General features: G+C 37.7%; 1 protein-coding gene across 2 annotated transcripts in view; it reads right to left on the bottom strand.

Moving 5' to 3' along the window:
* The window catches only part of DERA (deoxyribose-phosphate aldolase), a 121,464-nt gene that overhangs the window by 39,128 nt on the left and 63,205 nt on the right, over window positions 1-19,131 (bottom strand). For both annotated transcript variants that reach the window (XM_035028143.1, XM_035028142.1), the window contains exon 6: window positions 8,597-8,725. In XM_035028143.1, coding sequence (XP_034884034.1) covers window positions 8,597-8,725 — 129 coding nt within the window. The remainder of the gene's footprint in view (window positions 1-8,596; window positions 8,726-19,131) is intronic.

Raw genomic sequence — 19,131 nt, forward strand, 5'->3', positions numbered from 1 at the left:
CTATGAACAGTCCACCGCTACTGAAAGATAAAGGCACTTTTCTACATTCTGGCATTATTCTTTTTTTTTTTTTTTTTTAAAGATTTTATTTATTTGACAGAGAGAGACATAGCGAGAGCAGGAACACACGTGGGGGGAGTGGGAGAGGGAGAAGCAGGCTTCCCTGTGGTGCAGGGAGCCCGATGTGGGGCTCGATCCCAGGATCCTGGGATCACGACCTGAGCCAAAGGCAGACGCTTAACGACTGAGCCACCCAGGCGCCCCCTGGCATTATTCTTAATGTGTGCATTTGCGGGCCTGAAATCCCTTAGCAGTAGATGGACCTGCTTTAGACTTCTCTTTTCTATAAGCATGTTTCCCTTTCTATCTTACTTCCTATCACAAAACAATCTTGGATTGTTTGATGAAAAAATATGGCTCTCATTTCTCTTTCCTGATTATATTCCCTTCGAATTGCTTATTCCTACCTCCCCTCCTTCTTTATTTGCATTTCTCTCACCACATGGCCAGTAATGTGAAAGTCAGATCCATTTTCTTTGGCCAAAAAGCCAAGGCAGAAAGTTTTCGTTAGTCCTTTCTTAGCCCTAGAGCCGCACAAACCGTTTATATGTCACACCACTGCTTAGGTCGCCCAAACAATGCCTCAAATACATAATCTCCTTGTCAATGGTATAAATTATCTTTTTGTTCAACTAAAGTAAAATTTTGCTCTCAAGATAACATGTCCAAACTCTACAAGATCATGGCACATCTGGAACGATGAGTCTAGGTCTTCAGCATTTACTTTGCCTGTTTTTACTTTTCCTTATCTCTTTCTCATTCATCCATCCATCCATTCATTCATTTGTGTATATCAAGATATTTTCTTAGGCTCTCTTAGATACCAGGCATAGCAGTAATCACAGAGAAATATAAATAAGTTAGATATAGTCCTTGGCTCAGGAAGGTTCATAATTTTGCAAAAGATTCAACAGCTAAAACAATGGATGATGATACCATATGACAAATGCTACTGATATTTACAACTGTCCTAGGAGCACGATGGTATGAACAATTAATTAATTCTGCCTCTAGAGGATCATGGAGAGATTTGACAAAGGATGAAAATTATATTTAAATCTTTAAAAACAGCTAAGAGGAGAAGAGAAAGCTATAACAGACACAGGAAATGATGTAACAAAGACAGAGTATCTGGAATGTTTCCAAATATCAATAATGACCATGTAGAATTGCAGCAAAAAATCCTTTTTAACTGATGTTCCCATTTTCCCGCAGAAAAGTACCTACCTTAGAGAGTCACTGTGAAGGTTAAATGTAAATATACATAAAGTCCTAAAAATAGCACCTGTCACATAGTAAATGTTCAAGAAATGTTACTGTCTATTACTACTGTTGTACTGTAGATTATATTATATATATTTCATCTCTTTGAAATGTTTTCTTTCTTTTTTTCCTCCTTGTTCCTGGCTTGGTTCTGGATCATTACGGCTGTTGAGGAAGTGATCTCCAGTTAAATATTTTATTCTGATACACATCTAAAGAGCTAAGATGGCTGCTATATTTTCCAGAGTAAAAGAATTAGAAGATATGACAAATAACCATAGCTGAGAAGTGTGGCATAAAAAAATTAACTGGGCCACATCTAATGGTGATTCTCAACTAATCAGATTCTTTTGAAACTTTCATTTTTTAAGACAGAGCCAAAAGTTGGCAAAAACAAGTTCCTATTTAAGATTCACTAAACAGGAGCGCCTGGGTGGCTCAGTCGTTAAGCGTCTGCCTTTGGCTCAGGTCAGGATACCAGGGTCCTGGGATCAAGCCCCGCATCAGGCTTCCTGCTCAATGGGAAGCCTGCTTCTCCCTCTCCCATTCCCCCTGCTTGTGTTCCCTCTCTTGCTATGTATCTCTCTGTCAAATAAATAAATAAAATCTTTAAAAAAAATTAAAAAAAAGATTCACTAAACAATCATACTAACATATTAATAAGCTTTGAGATCAGTACAGAATGGAATCCAACTCAATATATTCTATCTCCTGCAGCTACACAGATGGTTCTGAAAAGTGACAGTCTGAATAATGCCTTGTAATAGTCTAGGAAAAAAAGATTCAATTCAATTATGTTTCCTTCCTGACTGAGGTAGGATAGCATAGGAAGGTATGCTGATATTTTTTAATAACTTGCAATGTACTTACTTTACACTTTATAATGCAGCTATAATAATCAGATTAATTGATTCAATTAAAGTCATAAATTATGCAAAAATGAACAAGAATCCAAGTCTTCTAGCTCCCATGACCTATGGCTCCATCCCCTAAAACATTCCGAAAGATTCCTAAACAAAATTAAACCAAAAGTAAGCTAGTAAACATTTAGTTGACCAAAAATGTGAACACCTAGGTTAACTATTTATTTACAATGATGTATGATATCAGACTAATACAGTTACATATCTCTAGCTTACTCTCCAGATAATTTTTCTGTAATAATCTAAATGGCTATCAATATAACAAGGTAACAATTACGAATATAATGATAAAACACCTTTCCTTTTGAGATTTTCATGCTACATTAATGAGAAAACAAAAGCCACAAAGACACAACAGAATAAGTGTACCAGACTTACCCTCCTGCTACAAACAACCACACAGCTGAACAAAATACAAAAGGCAACTATTTTCAGGCACTGGAAAACTGGCAGCTCAAGATAGAGACCCCAAGATAATCCAGACATATAAATTAGCAGATAAGGACTTTTAATCAACTACTATAAATATGTTCAAAGACTTACAAGAAAATATGATCTCTATGAGAGAAAATATGTTGAACATCAGCAGAGAAATGAAAATCCCTAAAAAAGAATCAAATGGAAATTCTAAAACTAAAAATGTACAATAAAATAAATTTCACTAGATGGGCTTAAGAGCAAACTTGAGATGGAAAATAAGGGTCAATAAACTTGAAGATCCGTGTAAATAAACCAATCAGAAGAACAGAGAGAGGAGAAAAGATTAAAATTAAAATGAACAGGGGGTGCCTGGGTGGCACAGTCGGTTGAGCATCAGACCCTTGGTTTCAACTCAAGTCATGAGATCAAGCCCCGCACCAGGGTCCGCTCTCAGGGAGAAATCTGTTTGAGACACTCTCTCTCTCTCTCCCTCTGCTCCTTCCCACTCATGCTCTCTCTAAAATCAATAAATAAATCTTTAAAAAAATAAACAGGACCTCGGTAACCTGTGGGACAATATCTAACACTCATGTACTTACAGTCCTAGAAGGGAAAGAGAGATAAAATGGGGTAGAAAACATTTGTGAAAAAATAATTATAAAATGTCCAAAACTGGGTGGAAAACATCAACCTAAAAATCCAAGAAGTTTAGCAAACTAAAAGCAGAATAAGTACAAAGAAAACCATATTTAGGCACATCATGGTCAAATTAGTGAAAAATAAAGAGAAAATACAGATTGACCATAGCCAGAATAAGATGAAACAGTACTTACAGGAAAACAAGAAAAAGCCAAATTCCAAGAAATGGAATGACATGTTTAAAGTACTGAAATAAGAGTAAAACTGTAACCTAGAACACCATATTCAGCAAACAATCCTTGAAACATGAGTGTAAAATGAAGACATTTTCAGATGAACAAAATCTAAGAGAATTAGTCACCAGCAGACCTACAAGAAGGAATAAAGAAGGAAATGATGTATGTGTGAGAAATATAAAAGACTAGTTTTACTTAGTTTTCTTTTAATTTCCTTAAAAGACAAATGACTGTTAAAACAAAAATCACATCATATTAAAGAGTTTATTAATAGGTGGAAGAAGAACACTAAAATAATTCAAAGGACTAAAGAGGGTGTAAACGCAACTATTGTTAAGGTTCTTACATTCATGACACATGAAATGTAAATAGAATAATATTAAATCTATGTAAACTGTGGTAAGTTAAAGATGCATATTATAATTGAGCAAGTGCTTGAAAAGTACAAAGAGACTGTAGATAAAAAGCCAACAAAAAAAAATAAAATGAAGTGCTATCAAATATTTAATGAACCCAAGAGGGAGCAGGAAAAAAACAAAACAAAAAATGGATCAGAACAAATACGAAACTAACTGCAAGATGACTGACTTAACTCCTATCATATCAAAAATTGTGTGAAATGAAAATGAACAAAACATTCTAATTAAAAAGTACAGATTCTCACAATGGATTAAAAAAAAAGCCTACAAGAAATGGCTTTAAATATATAACCAAAGATGGGTTATAGATTTCACACATATATATTTTTTTTCATAAAAAAAGATAGAAAAAAGATATGCCATGCAAATGGTAAGAAACACACAAGAAAGCTGGTGTGGTTAGATTAATACCAGACAAAGTAGACATTCAGATAGGACTAGTACCATAGATAAAAAGGGACATGTCATAATGAATGCACTAATTCAACGATAAACATAACAATCCTAAAAGTGTATATACTTAATATGAAGGCTCCAAAATACATTTAGAAAAAACTGACAAAACTAAAGGGATAAGTAGACAAATCTACAATCATATTTGGAGACTTTAACACCCCTGTCCTCTTGATAATAAATAGAATAAGTAGACCAAACAAAATAAAACAAAACCAGATCTGAAAAATATGATCAACCAACTTGACCTACTTGATATTAACAGAATACTACCACTAATATCTGCAAATACATGACATTCTTTCCAAGTGCACCTGAAGTGTATTTATACTTAAATATACCATAAAAATGGCCTATAAATTTCTTCAATTTCAAAAGACAAAAGATTTTTACAGTGGATATTCCCTGAGCATAAAAGAATTTTAAATTATACATCAATAACAATAAGATATCCAGAAAAGCACAGAATACTGGGAAATTAAATATTCTGTCGATTTCTCTTTATGTCTGTTACTATTTGCTTTATGTATTTAGGTGTGCCAGTGTAAAGGTTTATTCTAAATAATACTCTAAAAACGTTCTAAATATCAAGAGACATCACAAGGGAAATTAGAAGTATTTTTAACTCAATGACAATGAAAAAACAGCATAGCAAAAAATTGGCTCTTTGAAAAGATTAATAAAATTGCAGACCTCTAGCAAAACTCTTCTACCAAAAAAAAAAAAAAAAAAAAAGGAAAAGAAAGAAAGAAACAACAGGAAAGAAAACAAAAATGACAACACCAGAAGTAAAAAAAGGAGGTATAACTACAGACCCTATAGACATCAGAATATTATGAACTTTATATCAGTAAGTTTGGCAACTCAGTATATTTGTACAATGGAATACCCCTAAGCAAACTCCTTATACACAGAACAACATGAATAGATCTCACAGCTATTATCTTGGGGGTGGAGGGAGAACAAGCACAAAAGAGTACATACTGTATAACTATACGATGTTCTAAAACTGGCGAAGTCAATCTATGGTGATAAAATCAGAGCACTGATTGCAGCTAGGACAGAAGTAAAAAGAGTGGAACTGAAAGCAAAGGGGCACAAAGGATATTTTGGGGATGATGAAAAATACAAATTGTAAGTCATCACATTGGAGACTTAACACCTCAATGTGTATAAATTTACCTCAATGCAGTTGATTTTTAAGGGGAAAAAAATCAATTAAAAATGCCAAAGTAGAGCTGTAACTTATATAAATGTAAATTTAGTCGAAAATTTTTAAAAATTCTTCAAAACATACCTCATTTCTATTATATACCTTCTTAAGAGAATAGGAACCAGAAACTATGGGCCAGGAAGTATGCTGGATGCTTTCACTTATTATACCTTGCAAAGACTGTGTATGTCTTTAACTCATTATAAGGTCAAGCACAGTGCCCTGGGAGACAGCTGTGTTACAGCTGAGAAAGCAATACTCCTGGAGCCAGAAGACCTGGGTTCAAATAATGACTCTTTGTGGTCTATCAGCTTTGTGACCTTAGACAAGTCACTTTTTAAGTTTCTTTATCAACCACAGGGTTGATGTGCAGATTAAGGAATATTATTTTAAAGCATCTGGTAAAGCACACCACAAATACAAGTTTTATTACCCATAGTAAGTACTCAACAGACACTGCTTAAGTGAAGAAATGAAAGAGATAAGGAACAACATGGACAGGGATCCAAGCAGACAGGAAGAGACAGGGGAGAGCATGTACCTACCCACATTTTTTTTTCTGTGGGTGTGTGGGGCAGAGGGTAGAAGAGGGACTTCCTGGAATGATGACCTAAATACCGCGTTCCTATCATGAGCAGTAGGTGCAGTAAGGAGGACAGGGTTGGCTGACCTCCCAGAATGAACATACTTTCATTGCGACCTAGATCACAGCACTCTAGGCTAACAATCCCTTGTCCCAGCAAGGAGCATGAAAAGGGAGTTACCTGTGTACTTAGGACTCAGGGGGCTTCACCCAGGCTCATAAGAGCTGCAGTGAGGCTTCTATTATTGTGGACCTTTGAAATGCCAACATAACAGATGACCCACTGTTTAACGTGTTCCCTTCCTCACCTTAGATTTTCAGAGACTGTGCTCGAAATGAGACAACCAGAGCAGAGATCATCTGGATACAGGGGCAATGAGCACAGCAATAGCTTCATGAATGCCTAGCAGGCTGATTTTCAGTAGAGCCCCAGGGAATGAAGCTAGTCTGACAAGACTCAAAAAGTACATGAGTCTAAAAATCTAGAGGGGGACTACAATAGAAGCCCAGATTGAAGACCTGAGAACTTAGGTATCTTCACCCACGTGCAGAGCCACTGGTAGGGCACCTCAAAATTCAGTACTCGATCACACGATAGTGGGATATTTCATCTGACAGAGGTTTCAACAGAATGTTACGTAGGCACACAGAAGAGATACTGAACCAAGTGGTGAGGGAGGAAGCAGTATTGGGGAAATACTCTTGAAAGAAGGGACACTTGTGCTGAAGCCAAAGATGTGAAGGAACTACTTGGGCAAAAGGCATTCCAGGCAGGGGCCACAGCATGTAGGAAGCCTTGAAAGGTTTGGAGGGTACCATCAGCAGAGAACTATGAGGAATTTCATAGAGCTGGAGCATATGGTGTGAAGGGGAAATGAGGAGCCTGTGGAGGCACAGGCAGGGTCTTAAGAAGGACCTTTACTTTTTTTTCTTTTTTTTCTTTTTTTAAAGATTTTATTTATTTATTTGACAGAGAAAGACACAGCGAGAGAGGGAACACAAGCAGGGGGAGTGGGAGAGGGAGAAGCAGCTTCCCGCTGAGCAGGGAGCCCGATGTGGGGCTCCATCCCAGGACCCTGGGATCATGACCTGAGCCGAAGGCAGATGCTTAACGACTGAGCCACCCAGGCGCCCCAAGAAGGACCTTTTCTTAAAATCAGGCTGAAGGAATTTACATTTTACCTTGACGATTAAGGGAAGCCACTGAAGGATTTTTTGTTGTTGTTTTTTGAGTGGGCAGGCCGGGTGAGGCTTGTGGTGACCCTGACTCTCTGACAGTGATGTGAGAGTGGGGGCAGGGGGTGGAGAGTGCAGCTTCTGGTGAAGACCTTGTGTGTGTGTTGTTTCTTATTTATGGAAGTGAATTATATTTCCCTCACATCTTGCTGAAAAGAAGGCTGCTCCCCTCCGTCACCTCTCTCATTTGCCCTACACCTTCACATTTAAAAGAATCCTTTGGTGGCAAGATTACATAAAGCTCACCGGCTTCTGAGGTGCCCTGCTGGCAAATATGAGCTCAAGTGGACAGGTGCACAGGTATCTTCCTTTGTCTCCAGCTGGGTCCAGAGGCACCGTAAGCCACCGAAGGATTTTAAGCAAGCAGGACCAAAACCCAATTAGCATTTTTAAGAGACCATTCTGGCAATTGTGTGGGAAACAGATTGGAAGGGGACAAAAGCGGAGACAGGGGAGAGCAGTGAGGAGACTGAAGTGATGCGTGTGGGGTACGGCAATGACCAGAGAAGGGAGCACGCAGGATGCAGAGATGATGTGTTAGATACAGTGAAGAGGTAGAGTTCTCCAGACTCATTCGCTGGTTTAGGGGAAGATGAGGAAAAGAAGGAATCAAGTCTGACTCCCAGGTTTCAAGCTTGGATGTATGAATGGACAGGCCTGCTGTTCAAGGAGATGAAGAATAAGTCAACCTGCATTTCAAAGTATAAAAAGCAATGATACGGCGCCACATTTAAAAGAAAAATTAACACAAACAAAAGCACAGGCTGCCTGAACCAGTATAGATACACATCTCTGAGAAAAATCAAACACTTAAATTCACAGGGAGAAATAAGTCAGGGTTAAAGAAATTCCTGTCTAACATATGTTGATGAATGAATAATCAAAGAGCAACAAGAAGGCAATTCACTAACAAGAGAGCCATCTACTGTCTTATAAGGATAGTGCAGCGATGAAATGCCACAAAAAAACGTGCAAGAAAGCCGTTTGTGACCACTTCACACTGTACACGTATTCACAAAATATCTGGGTCCTCCCACCCAAATTTCCAAGTGGTTAGCATGTTTTAGCTAATAGCCAAATATTTTAGCTTACTTATTTCTCCTAAAAACATCAATTCAACAGATATCGTCATTTGAATATAGAACACTTACCTGCCATCATTGCTATCATACTGGCTTTATAGACATTAGTAAGAGATCCAAGTTCTCCTGTTGCTAAGATGGTTTTGAGATGAGCCTCCCCACAGGCCTTGCGAAACTGACGAATCTCCTCATACAGGGCTGGGGGAGGAAGGAATTGAAGCAGTTACAAAGCAGGCAAGTGATAACATAACTTGGCAGCCATGTGCAGCTGGTAGAACCCATCTCGGATTCAGGAAACATAAAACATTTGTCACTTTCTAAAAATCACCCCAATTTAATATCGCCTACAGCATTCTGTTGCCGTTCACATCCCGTTATAAGAAATGCTTAGTTTGCTACCGTGGAACTTTCTAAGCCCCTGCCCAAGGTCCAGAGCCACGCAGCTTTTTAGGTATCGTTCTAATGACATGCAAATTACAAATAATTTCTACCTCTCCCATATGTTACAAGAAAAAAGACATTTATCTATCATATATGGGGGTGTCCCACTTTGCAAACTAAAAAAAAAAAAAAAATCCTCAGGTCCTTATTAATTCTTCCATTCACACATAATAAGTTCTCTTGTTAGAATCTAAAGCAGGCCTTTCCTGAGAGCTCTGCTAATGACAATAAAGACATAACCACCTTCCCCACTATCTGCCAGGGCATGTGTCTAAATATCTGACAAAAAAGCATCAAGCCTAGCCAGGTATGCTGGATGTATGTGCACAAAGCCAGTTGTAGAGAGACTCGCAGGTGCAGTCTTGAATCTATTAACCCCTGAACCCAGTACCAAATCTGGCTTTTGAGGGCTCCACATTGCACCCTGAAAGCAGCTTGATTAAAAATATACATACACCAGGGATGCCTGGGTGGCTCAGACGGTTAAGCGTCTGCCTTTGGCTCAGGTCATGATCCCAGGGTCCTGGGATCAAGTCCCACATCGGGCTCCTTGCTGAGCAAGGAGCCTGCTTCTCCCTCTGCCTGCCTCTGTCTCTCTCTCTCTGATAAATAAATAAGATCTTTAAAATATATATATATATACAGACACCAAAGAAAAACGCAAAACTATACTCAACCACAAAAAAAGAATCAAGGGGGAAAACACTTCATATTCAAACAAAACTGACAGACTTTTAGTAAACAAAATCAGTTTAATGAGTATGAAATTTTTGAAAAATTACTTAACATAGTCTTCTGTCATGATACCAGTGGATTTTGGCTTTGACCCTGCATCAGGTCAGCTGCACTCATTCCTTGAACTTGGGCTATTACCACACTAACAGGACTATCAGGGCTTTTTTGTTCCTCCGTATATGTGTATATTTTGTAGGAAATAAGCACATGGACGAAATTGAGCAGGAAAGAAACATTCATAATAAGGGTTAGGGTTAGGGTAAGCAGTTTTTAATGTGGACATGAGACTTCCTTAATTCACAGGTTTATTAAAGTACATGTAAAATACTAAAAATTAGTCACAAGTCAGCAAACTCAGTCAAAACCATGAAAATTATAAGAAGGTGAAGAAAACCTGGCTTCCCAATCCTAGAAAACCTGAACTTAACTTGAAGCTCAAAGTTAAAACTGAACACAAATAAAAGCAAATATTCTATTACAGGGTGCTTGGCAAATTTTAGTGTTTGTCACTGTCAAGAGATGGCACCCACAGAAGGTTTTTCAAGAAAGGACTGAGTATTTTCATAAATCCCTAGTAATCAGTGGTTTGGAGCATTAGAGATGATCTCAGATGCCACACTGACTACCTCACCCTGCCCATCCTCCCCAAACCGTGAGAAGTCATCTCACCCAACATCCAATATGAAAACGTGTGAGGATGGTATAGACAGCAAAGACTAAGTGGCAATAACAATTTATATTCTTTTAACTCAGGGAACAAATCTTGGATGGAATGACATTTTTTGAGTTACTGAATCTAAAAACAGAAAGTTGTTCGCTAAGAACTGGTGACAAGGAAATCTCTTGATCTGAAAATTCAAGAATGCTAACCCAGAGTTAACCTGAGACTTAATTAATGATTTTTCTTCCACAGTACAGCACTGCGATCAAAAGCAGGCTCGAGAGTCAGACAAATGTGGATTTAAAACCCAACTCCATCCCTTCCTGCTTGATCTTGGGTAAGTTATTCTCTCAGCCTCAGTCCCCTCCTTAAAGTGTCAATAATAATACTTTATTGGGTTATTATGAGGATTAAAAGGGAAGATATATACAAAATGCTCTACACGTTGTCTGGCTGATTGTAAGCACTAAGAAAGTTTAACCATGACTCTTAAGCTCAGAATTCTAGGAAAATGAATTTCAATTAAGTGTTGTGTGATAAAAGCCAAATCTTATTCGTGGCCTGACCCAACCCCTTGTACTGGACCAAAATCTTGTTATATGGATTAGTGCTTACAACCAGTGAGTCATCAGATAAGGCTTGAAAATGTTTTATTACAACATTTGTGGAGGTGAAGTCTGATCTGTACAAAATTCTTAAAACAGTGATCCTGATCATATTTATGAACAAAACCATCAGCCCTTTTCTAAAAAGTATCACCTTTTGATACCCAGTCAATTTCTTCATCTATCGTTAAAATTAACTAGGAAAAAAAAAAAAAAAAGATGTATTTTATGACTCAATCATCAGCCACCAAGTGATGCTCTATAATCCATGATCCAAACTGGTCACTCGGAGGGTAACTGGATTTAAACAAATACGTAACCCAGTGCCTTCTCATTCTCTACCTGCCAACTCCTCAAATCATTTTACTGACCTATTCCACCACATAACAGGGTCCAGTTTTTCTGAGCAAGTATCTTAATCTTTAGAGTTCCACCCTGGAAAGTTGTCATTTTCTTTCCTGTTACTATTCTGCCCAGAGTATACCAGAACAATTCAATCAAAAAGTATATACCAAACCTGTCCTTTGTATAATGAGACCTGAATTCCATCAAGCAAATGCTTCTACCTGGGCCTCTGAATCTTCCTGAGTGATGCTAAGATGACAATACAGTCAGGATGTTCATTAGTATTACTACTGCGGGATCACCGACGGCAGCAGATCCAACAGCGCATGACCCAGGGGCCACCAGCCAGTGGTGGCAGCACCAGGAGTGGCCTCATAACCACTCTTCCCGTGGCACATCCGGCCGTGTTCTCTGTGCCCCAGTCTTTCATGGTCCTGCTTGTTTTCCAAGCCTGGTTCTCCAGGCTTCTTACTGACTCAGTGAGCTACTCTATGTCCGCCCAATAGACACCTTTTCCGTTTAACTTAATCTGAATTGGTTTCATTAGTTTCCAACTCAGAATTTTAGTACAACAAATACTTACTGAGAAGTGTGGTATAAGTGTGGGACAATAGAGCGTGGGTGCCCCACTCCCTGCGTTCATACTCCAGTTCCAAAACTCATTTGTTATTTGATTTGGGCAATTACCTCAAACTTTGTCTCTGTCTCCTTTTCAATAAAATGGGGATAATAGAGGTATGCACACCTCAAGGAGTTATTTTAAGCATTAAATAGGCTAATATGTATAAAGTGCTAAGGACAGTTTCTGGGACATAGGTTAATGCTCAGGGAAAGTCAGCTACTTGTTTTCCTGTTTCTGGCCTTGGGGGTGGTGCTGTTACAGTTACTGCTGAGTGTTTATTAGGTTCTGACAGAGAGGGACTTATAAAAGCAGGGGATACTGTGACCTACGTTTCCTTCTTTTTTTTTTTTAATTTTTTTATTATGTTATGTTAATCACCAGACATTACATCATTAGTTTTTGATGTAGTGTTCCATGATTCATTGTTTGCGTATAACACCCAGTGCTCCATGCAGAACGTGTCCTCTTTAATACCCATCACCAGGCTAACCCATCTCCCCACCCCCCTCCCCTCTAGAATCCTCAGTTTGTTTCTCAGAGTCCATAGTCTCTCATGGTTCATCTCCCCCTCCAATTCCCCCCCCCTTCATTTTTCCCCTCCTACTATCTTCTTCTTTTTTTAACATATAACGTATGATTTGTTTCAGAGGTACAGGTCTGTGATTCATCAGTCTTACACAATTCACAGCGCTCACCATAGCACATACCCTCCCCAATGTCTATCACCCAGCCAACCCATCCCTCCGACCCCCTTCCACTCCAGCAACCCTATTTCTTTCCTGAGATTAAGAATTCCTCATATCAGTGAGATTATATGATATGTGTCTTTCTCTGATTGACTTATTTCGCTTAGCATAATACCCTCTAGTGACCTACGTTTCTTAAAGAACATAAACACAACCTCTCTAGGGCCTAGAAAGCAGGCTGGGGGACAAATGTTTACTATATCACAAACATTTTTTTAACTTGGAGCCCATGCTCCCAGACTTCTAGGATAAGAGTTTTGCTACGTGCTAGTTATGCAAATTTATAGGAATCATTAAAATTTCCTATGCCTGATCACTTAGAGAGCCGCAGTTTGCTCACATATTTTTGTGAAGATTAGATAAAATAATACATATGGCTAGAACAGAACAAGGCAGTTAGTAGGCATTTAATCATTCAATACTAGATTTCCAAACTTTTCCTTATATACTTCCAGAAATGCAAAAGTAACTTTGAAAAACAAAACGGAACAGGCACTGTCTTAACACTCATGAAGGCATAATTAGAATTCACAAATTTAACATGTAAGGAAAATAGACCACTTTACTCCAACACAAACCATGGAAGCCACAAATAAGCATTATTAGTGTCCAGGTAGTTTTAAGCACCCTGGCATCACAGTGATAGATGACATATATGCAAATCCAAGTGGCTTGATGGCTGAAATGTAACCTAGACAATCTCGAATCATAATGTCCTTTAACATACTCAACTGTCACTTTCCTTTCAATATAGATGAGTAAAACAATGGAAAAACGAATGGGTGGATTTTCCTCCACATCAGCAGGAAAGGAAGCAGCAGGATGTGGATTTATATAATTGCTCCCGGAATACACATGTGAAGGAAATTACAGTGGAATTAACAAGTTCAATAGATCCTCTTTCCAAAAAACTCTTCATGAGGAGCAGCTACTCAAAAGAATGAGAAACCCCCTAAGTCTTCAAAGCATCTTCCTTCAACAATGCTCAGTGTTTTCTTCACATCAGTTAAGTATCCCTGTGGGGTAGCTGGCAATTACCTCCACATTTCATATGCGAAAAGTGAAATGTGGACAGATGAATGACTTGCCTAAAATTTCCTCACACTTTTCTCCCTCTGTCCCACCACATACATATAGGCAGGCAGGTACACACATGCTGTCGTTAAAATACATTCTCAAGGAAATAAACTGAAGAACTTAATGAATAGACTAATCAAAACCTAGAACCTAAAGGGTTGTCAACTCCCATTTAGTTCAAATTACTAACATTACAGATGAGCATCACAACCCTAGGACCTAATTTTCATTCTTCTAGGGAAAACAAAGTTGAGGAAATTGAAAAGTTCCAGAATAATTCAGAAACATAAAATACTTAATTTTGTATGATTCAATACACTAAAAAAAAATCTATAAATTGCTCTATGAGCCTTCTGGATGGGATGAGAACAGCACATTATGTTGTAGTGACATTCACTTGTCTGAATCAGGACTTTTCCGCACTTGTTTGCCCACTAATTAGCTGTGTCACTTGGGAAAGTTACTGAACCTCTCCAAGCATCATTTTTCTACTCAAGATTGGATAAAAGATCTTTACTTTTGGAACTCAAAGACATCTCAAATGTAAAAGTAATTATTTAAATGATTATGAAGGTAATCGGTTAACTGTTTTTCTCTTGGATTCACCTTTAATAAGCAGTTATAAAAATGAAGATAAACTATGATTTGCTCTAAAACATTATACTTTTACAATTAAGACCAAACAGCTTCTTGTTATTGGTTTAGAAAGACAATTTGGAACTCTACTCCCGTGGGAGCTCCCAGCCAGAGAGAGGTGGGGGAGCAGAGGTACTCTCATTTGCATGCTGCTGTGAAGGAGGAGGTAAACTTGGGACTGGCATTGTCACTGGGGCCTTGGGAAACTCTGGGCTCACATGCTGCCAGATCAGGGTCGGGGGGTGGACATCCTCATCAGTGAGGGCTGGGAGTTCTGGAGGACTTGGCAAGCTCAACCAGCCTGAGTGTGCAGTACTGGACCAGGGAGACAGGCTGCGTGTTCAGGAGACTGTTACATACAAGGCAACTGATCAAGTAAATAAATATACTGAGGATGATGGGAACAAGATTTCTCGTGACAAGAAAGAGGGGCATCAATATAGGAAGAGAAAGGGCAAGGAAAACCATATGATGTTGGCTTGTGAGGAAGTCATCAATGTGAACTCATGGTTTCTGATAGAGATAGATAATAAATAGATATAAATGCATGTGTGTTTATACATGCTCATCGTGTATATGTGAACATTCATGTGTTTCCTAGATCTGTCCACTGAGAAAGCCAAAAAACCACAGCCTTGCAGCAAGGAGCACACTGAGCACCCAAATCTTGGTTTCTAAATACCAGTCTTCAATAAAAGGAAGCAGAGCTCCTTGAGAAAATGGCTGATTCCAGAGCTCAGGCAGAAAAAGTTAAAGATAAGCCTGAAATATCTTTGATAAGAATTCAAGGAAAGTTCTCAACGAGTAATAAGAATATGTCAAAAGGACAGAAGAACCATCCGAAGCAGCTCCCACTAGCCAAATCTGGGATAATCTGAGTACCAAAATAACAATGACAGTAATGGATTATAACCAATTGAGTAAAATAGAACTCCACAAGTTCTTACAAAGAGAGGGAAAGAAAGTGAGGGAGGAGAAGGTAATGCTAACTAATAAGTATAGAAGAAATGGAAGAATTAGAAAATCACCATTTGACAACTATCAGAGTAACAACAGAAGAATTATGAATGAATGCTAAAACTACTGAATAAAAGTTAGATGAGGAACAGGATATTAACATAGTCTCAAAATATCTCCATTCATATACTATATTAATTACTTGTTAAAACACAAAATACTTATTAATTTTATAATGGAGAAACTTGCCAGACAGCATCTTAGCCACTTAAAAATTAACATCATCAATAATGGGACAAATCAACATCTTATGACTCCTGAAATAATGCACTGAGGTGCACTGAGCAAAACTTCTATGGTATTTCTCCCCAAAATACGTAACTTGAATCTAATCATGAGAAAAACATCAAACAAACCCAAATGAAGCATATTTTACAAAATGGTAGGCACTATTCTTCAAACTCAAGGAAAGATTGAGGACTGTTTCAGATTGAAGAAGACTAAGGAGACATGTAACAATTGATCCTGAAACTAATAAAAAACATTATTGAGACAATCTGCCAAATGAACAAAGTCTACGGATTTAACGGTAGTATGCTATCAATGTTAATTTCCTGATTTTGAAGGTGTACTGTGGCTTGGTACAAGTGTTCTTGTTTTTAGAAAATACACACTGAAATATTTATGAGTAATGGATCGACAGGTCTGCCACTTAATCTCAAATAATTAAAACAACAATTACACATCCATAATTTTATATATATGCACATGCACACACACACGTATACATACTCACAGACGATGAAAAGGCAAAAGGTAAATGGGGCAGAATTTAATAATTGTGGAATATCAGTGGAGAGTAAAAGTTGTGTCTATGATTTTTGCAACTTTTCTGTAAGTTTAAAATTATTCAAAAATAAATGTTAAAAAGACACTTTTCACATACACTGCTGTAATTTATTTAACATCTAGATATTATTCTTACAGAAGGTCTTTTGAGATTATCAGTCATCCTGTTTTTTAGACAAAAAAAATGTGATTATATATGGTACATATTATTTGGTAACCTGCTTCCCCCCCCAAAATATCACAGACATCTTTCCATATTAAAAAATATAGGTCTGTAGCACAATTTTTAATGGCTGCACAATCTCCCACTGCATGGTTATAAATAATTTATTCAATCATTTTTCTATTATTGGATACTTAAGGTTTCAGATTTTTCGCTATTACGAATAATACTTGAGTAAACATCCTACGGTTACATCTTTGCATACATCATGACCTCATTCCCCAGAGCCTTTATTAATTTTTCTGCTCCCATACTCACACGTAATCCACGTTCATTGTTAAAAATTCAAAATTGCAGAAACTAAAAATTCCCCCATTTTAAAAAAAGAAAGAATAATTCTTGCACGTAACAGAAAAATAATAATCTGGAAGGCCATTATAAAAGATGACTGACAAACGAAAATGGAATTCAAACACCACGACTGCAAATTAGTCAGAATAATGAAAAATATAACAAAACACATACACCAGAGAAGTGGCTGGCACCGTGATGTCACATTAAAAACCTGATAATAAATGTTTTGACTTATAATGAGGTTTTCAGGAGTAGCAAAAGTGGGTGTACTAGAAACCCAGGATATATTACATTGTAGATGCATAATCAATATAGTAGCACGACCAGCAGAGGAGCTGTCTCCTGTCTGCCCCCTCACATCCCTCCTACTAGTGCCACACTGAGGAGGAGAAATGGAGGTCGCAGCCTGACTTTATACTCGTCATTCCCAGCTGAAAAACAAGTGAGGCTGTGCTGATGGAGTGTGTTCACTGACAGGAATCAGAGAACCTAGCCACAATGGGAAAGGCCTGTGTGATGAGCATGTAGATCCAAGGAGCAGAGGGGGTCACACTGCATCTGTTTTAAACAGCATCCCAAACAGCTGACAACTGGCTTTACCTTCTGCCTCCCTGTGTCAGCAGGAACTTGCATCTCTAGCGTTTTACTTTTCTCTATTCAAAACTATCTTATTTCTCTCCAGCTTCCACCTATAAGGAAAGTAGATTCTTAATTTTGAGGCTCCTGGCAATCAGTTAGGTTTTCTGGAAAAGCACTGCTATAGACAAAGAAAACTATGTGATTAGTAAAGCTTTCATGAATACAAATTATGATTTAAGTAAAAATCCAAGTGTTTAAAGACCATGTTTCCTATCTAAAAGTCATAAAGTAGATTTCCTTTTATATTTAATGCTATTCAAAGACACTTAAAAAATAATTGTTAATGAATATATCTAAGCAATTATTTTCTGAGTACCAGAAAGATGTTCAACACTGCAAAAGAATGGCCTGAAAATAACTCTTAAGATAATTATATGTACAGTAAAACACTTAATATAAATTGTACAGCAACCTTTGAAACTTAGAAAGTCACAAAATGTTCAAGAACAGTTTTCATCCACCAAGGTAACTAATTAATCTTGTAAGACTAAAACAGAGATGAGCTAAAACACCTGGTAGTAAAATAACCTACAAGGGATAAAACACACACATTTTGGTCAATAGTATTTGAAGTTTTAAAGAATCATAGCCTAAAAACAAAAACCATAAAAGCCTACAGCTGCCGTAAGTATCTCCAGAATTTTTCTGTTATAAACAACCCCCCAAACAGAGAAAACACAGATTACAGATTATGTGATTCCTCTCCAAACAGTGTCTATAGATTTAAAGATTGCTTTTCTCATAAGATATTATGATTAACAGCTCTACAAAAGAAAGAAAAATTCCAGTTTCTTTTAAGAGATGTTCCTTCTACCATCCTTCCTGTGCAAAAACAAGCAAATAAGAAAAATAATTGTTGCCCGGATGCAAGATTTTCAGGATCCACTTCATAAGACACAGTGACAGACACTGTGGCATTGGCCCAAATATTTCATTCTCTCACCCTAAAACTCTTGATAGTGTGAGGCATGTACTCCACAAACCAAGTTTAGGAGAGCAAGTCAGGGCTGAGGAACTGAAGAGGATAAAATAGGGCTCTGGATACAGGACACAAACAATATTTCCAAGTGCGACACTGAACACACTATGCTGAAAAATGTCACAGAAGAAGCACCTTTGGGGTTGTGTCTGATGGTGCTCCAGTAGGGAATGGGTTTCCAATAACTAGTAAACTCAGCTCTAGGTCCTGAGCTCAGAGAACTAGAAGATTCTTGAAAGAGGCGGAATCTGATACCATTTCCAAGTCACTGGTAATATGTTAAGGTAAATATATGCAGCAGAGAGAGGTCATAAAAAAAGTAAAAAATGAACACCTCTGTATTTACAGAGCATGGAATGCATTTCATTTTCAAAACCTGTTCAATAAGATTTATGAGATGATGAACCCCTTCTGGTGAACGCTTTCTTCAAAGAATTGTTTAAAGAAATGCAACTTAGATGTCAACTTTAATATCATCATGAAAAAATACTGTATTACAGGTCCTTATCAAGGGAATAATACTCCCAGACAATGAAAACGCCAAATATATAAGTCACAGGCCATTATAGCTCTAAAGGACTGTAGAAATCATTAAGTTTTATCCTCTCATTGGTAGCTTATTTAAATGGAGGCAGAAAGAAGTGAAGTGTTTGCCCAAGGACTAGGTATAAATTAGCAAAATTACAAAGACTAAAATCCAAGTCTTTGAGAGTTCTACTTCATTTACTCAATACATGTACTATCATGGTTACTTCCCTTGATAACATACTATCAGCACCAGAAGGAGAAGGAAAG

The sequence above is a fragment of the Mirounga leonina genome, unplaced genomic scaffold (genome assembly GCF_011800145.1).
Source record: "Mirounga leonina isolate KUSES-001 unplaced genomic scaffold, KU_Mleo_1.0 Mir_201, whole genome shotgun sequence".
Lineage (NCBI taxonomy): Eukaryota > Metazoa > Chordata > Mammalia > Carnivora > Phocidae > Mirounga > Mirounga leonina.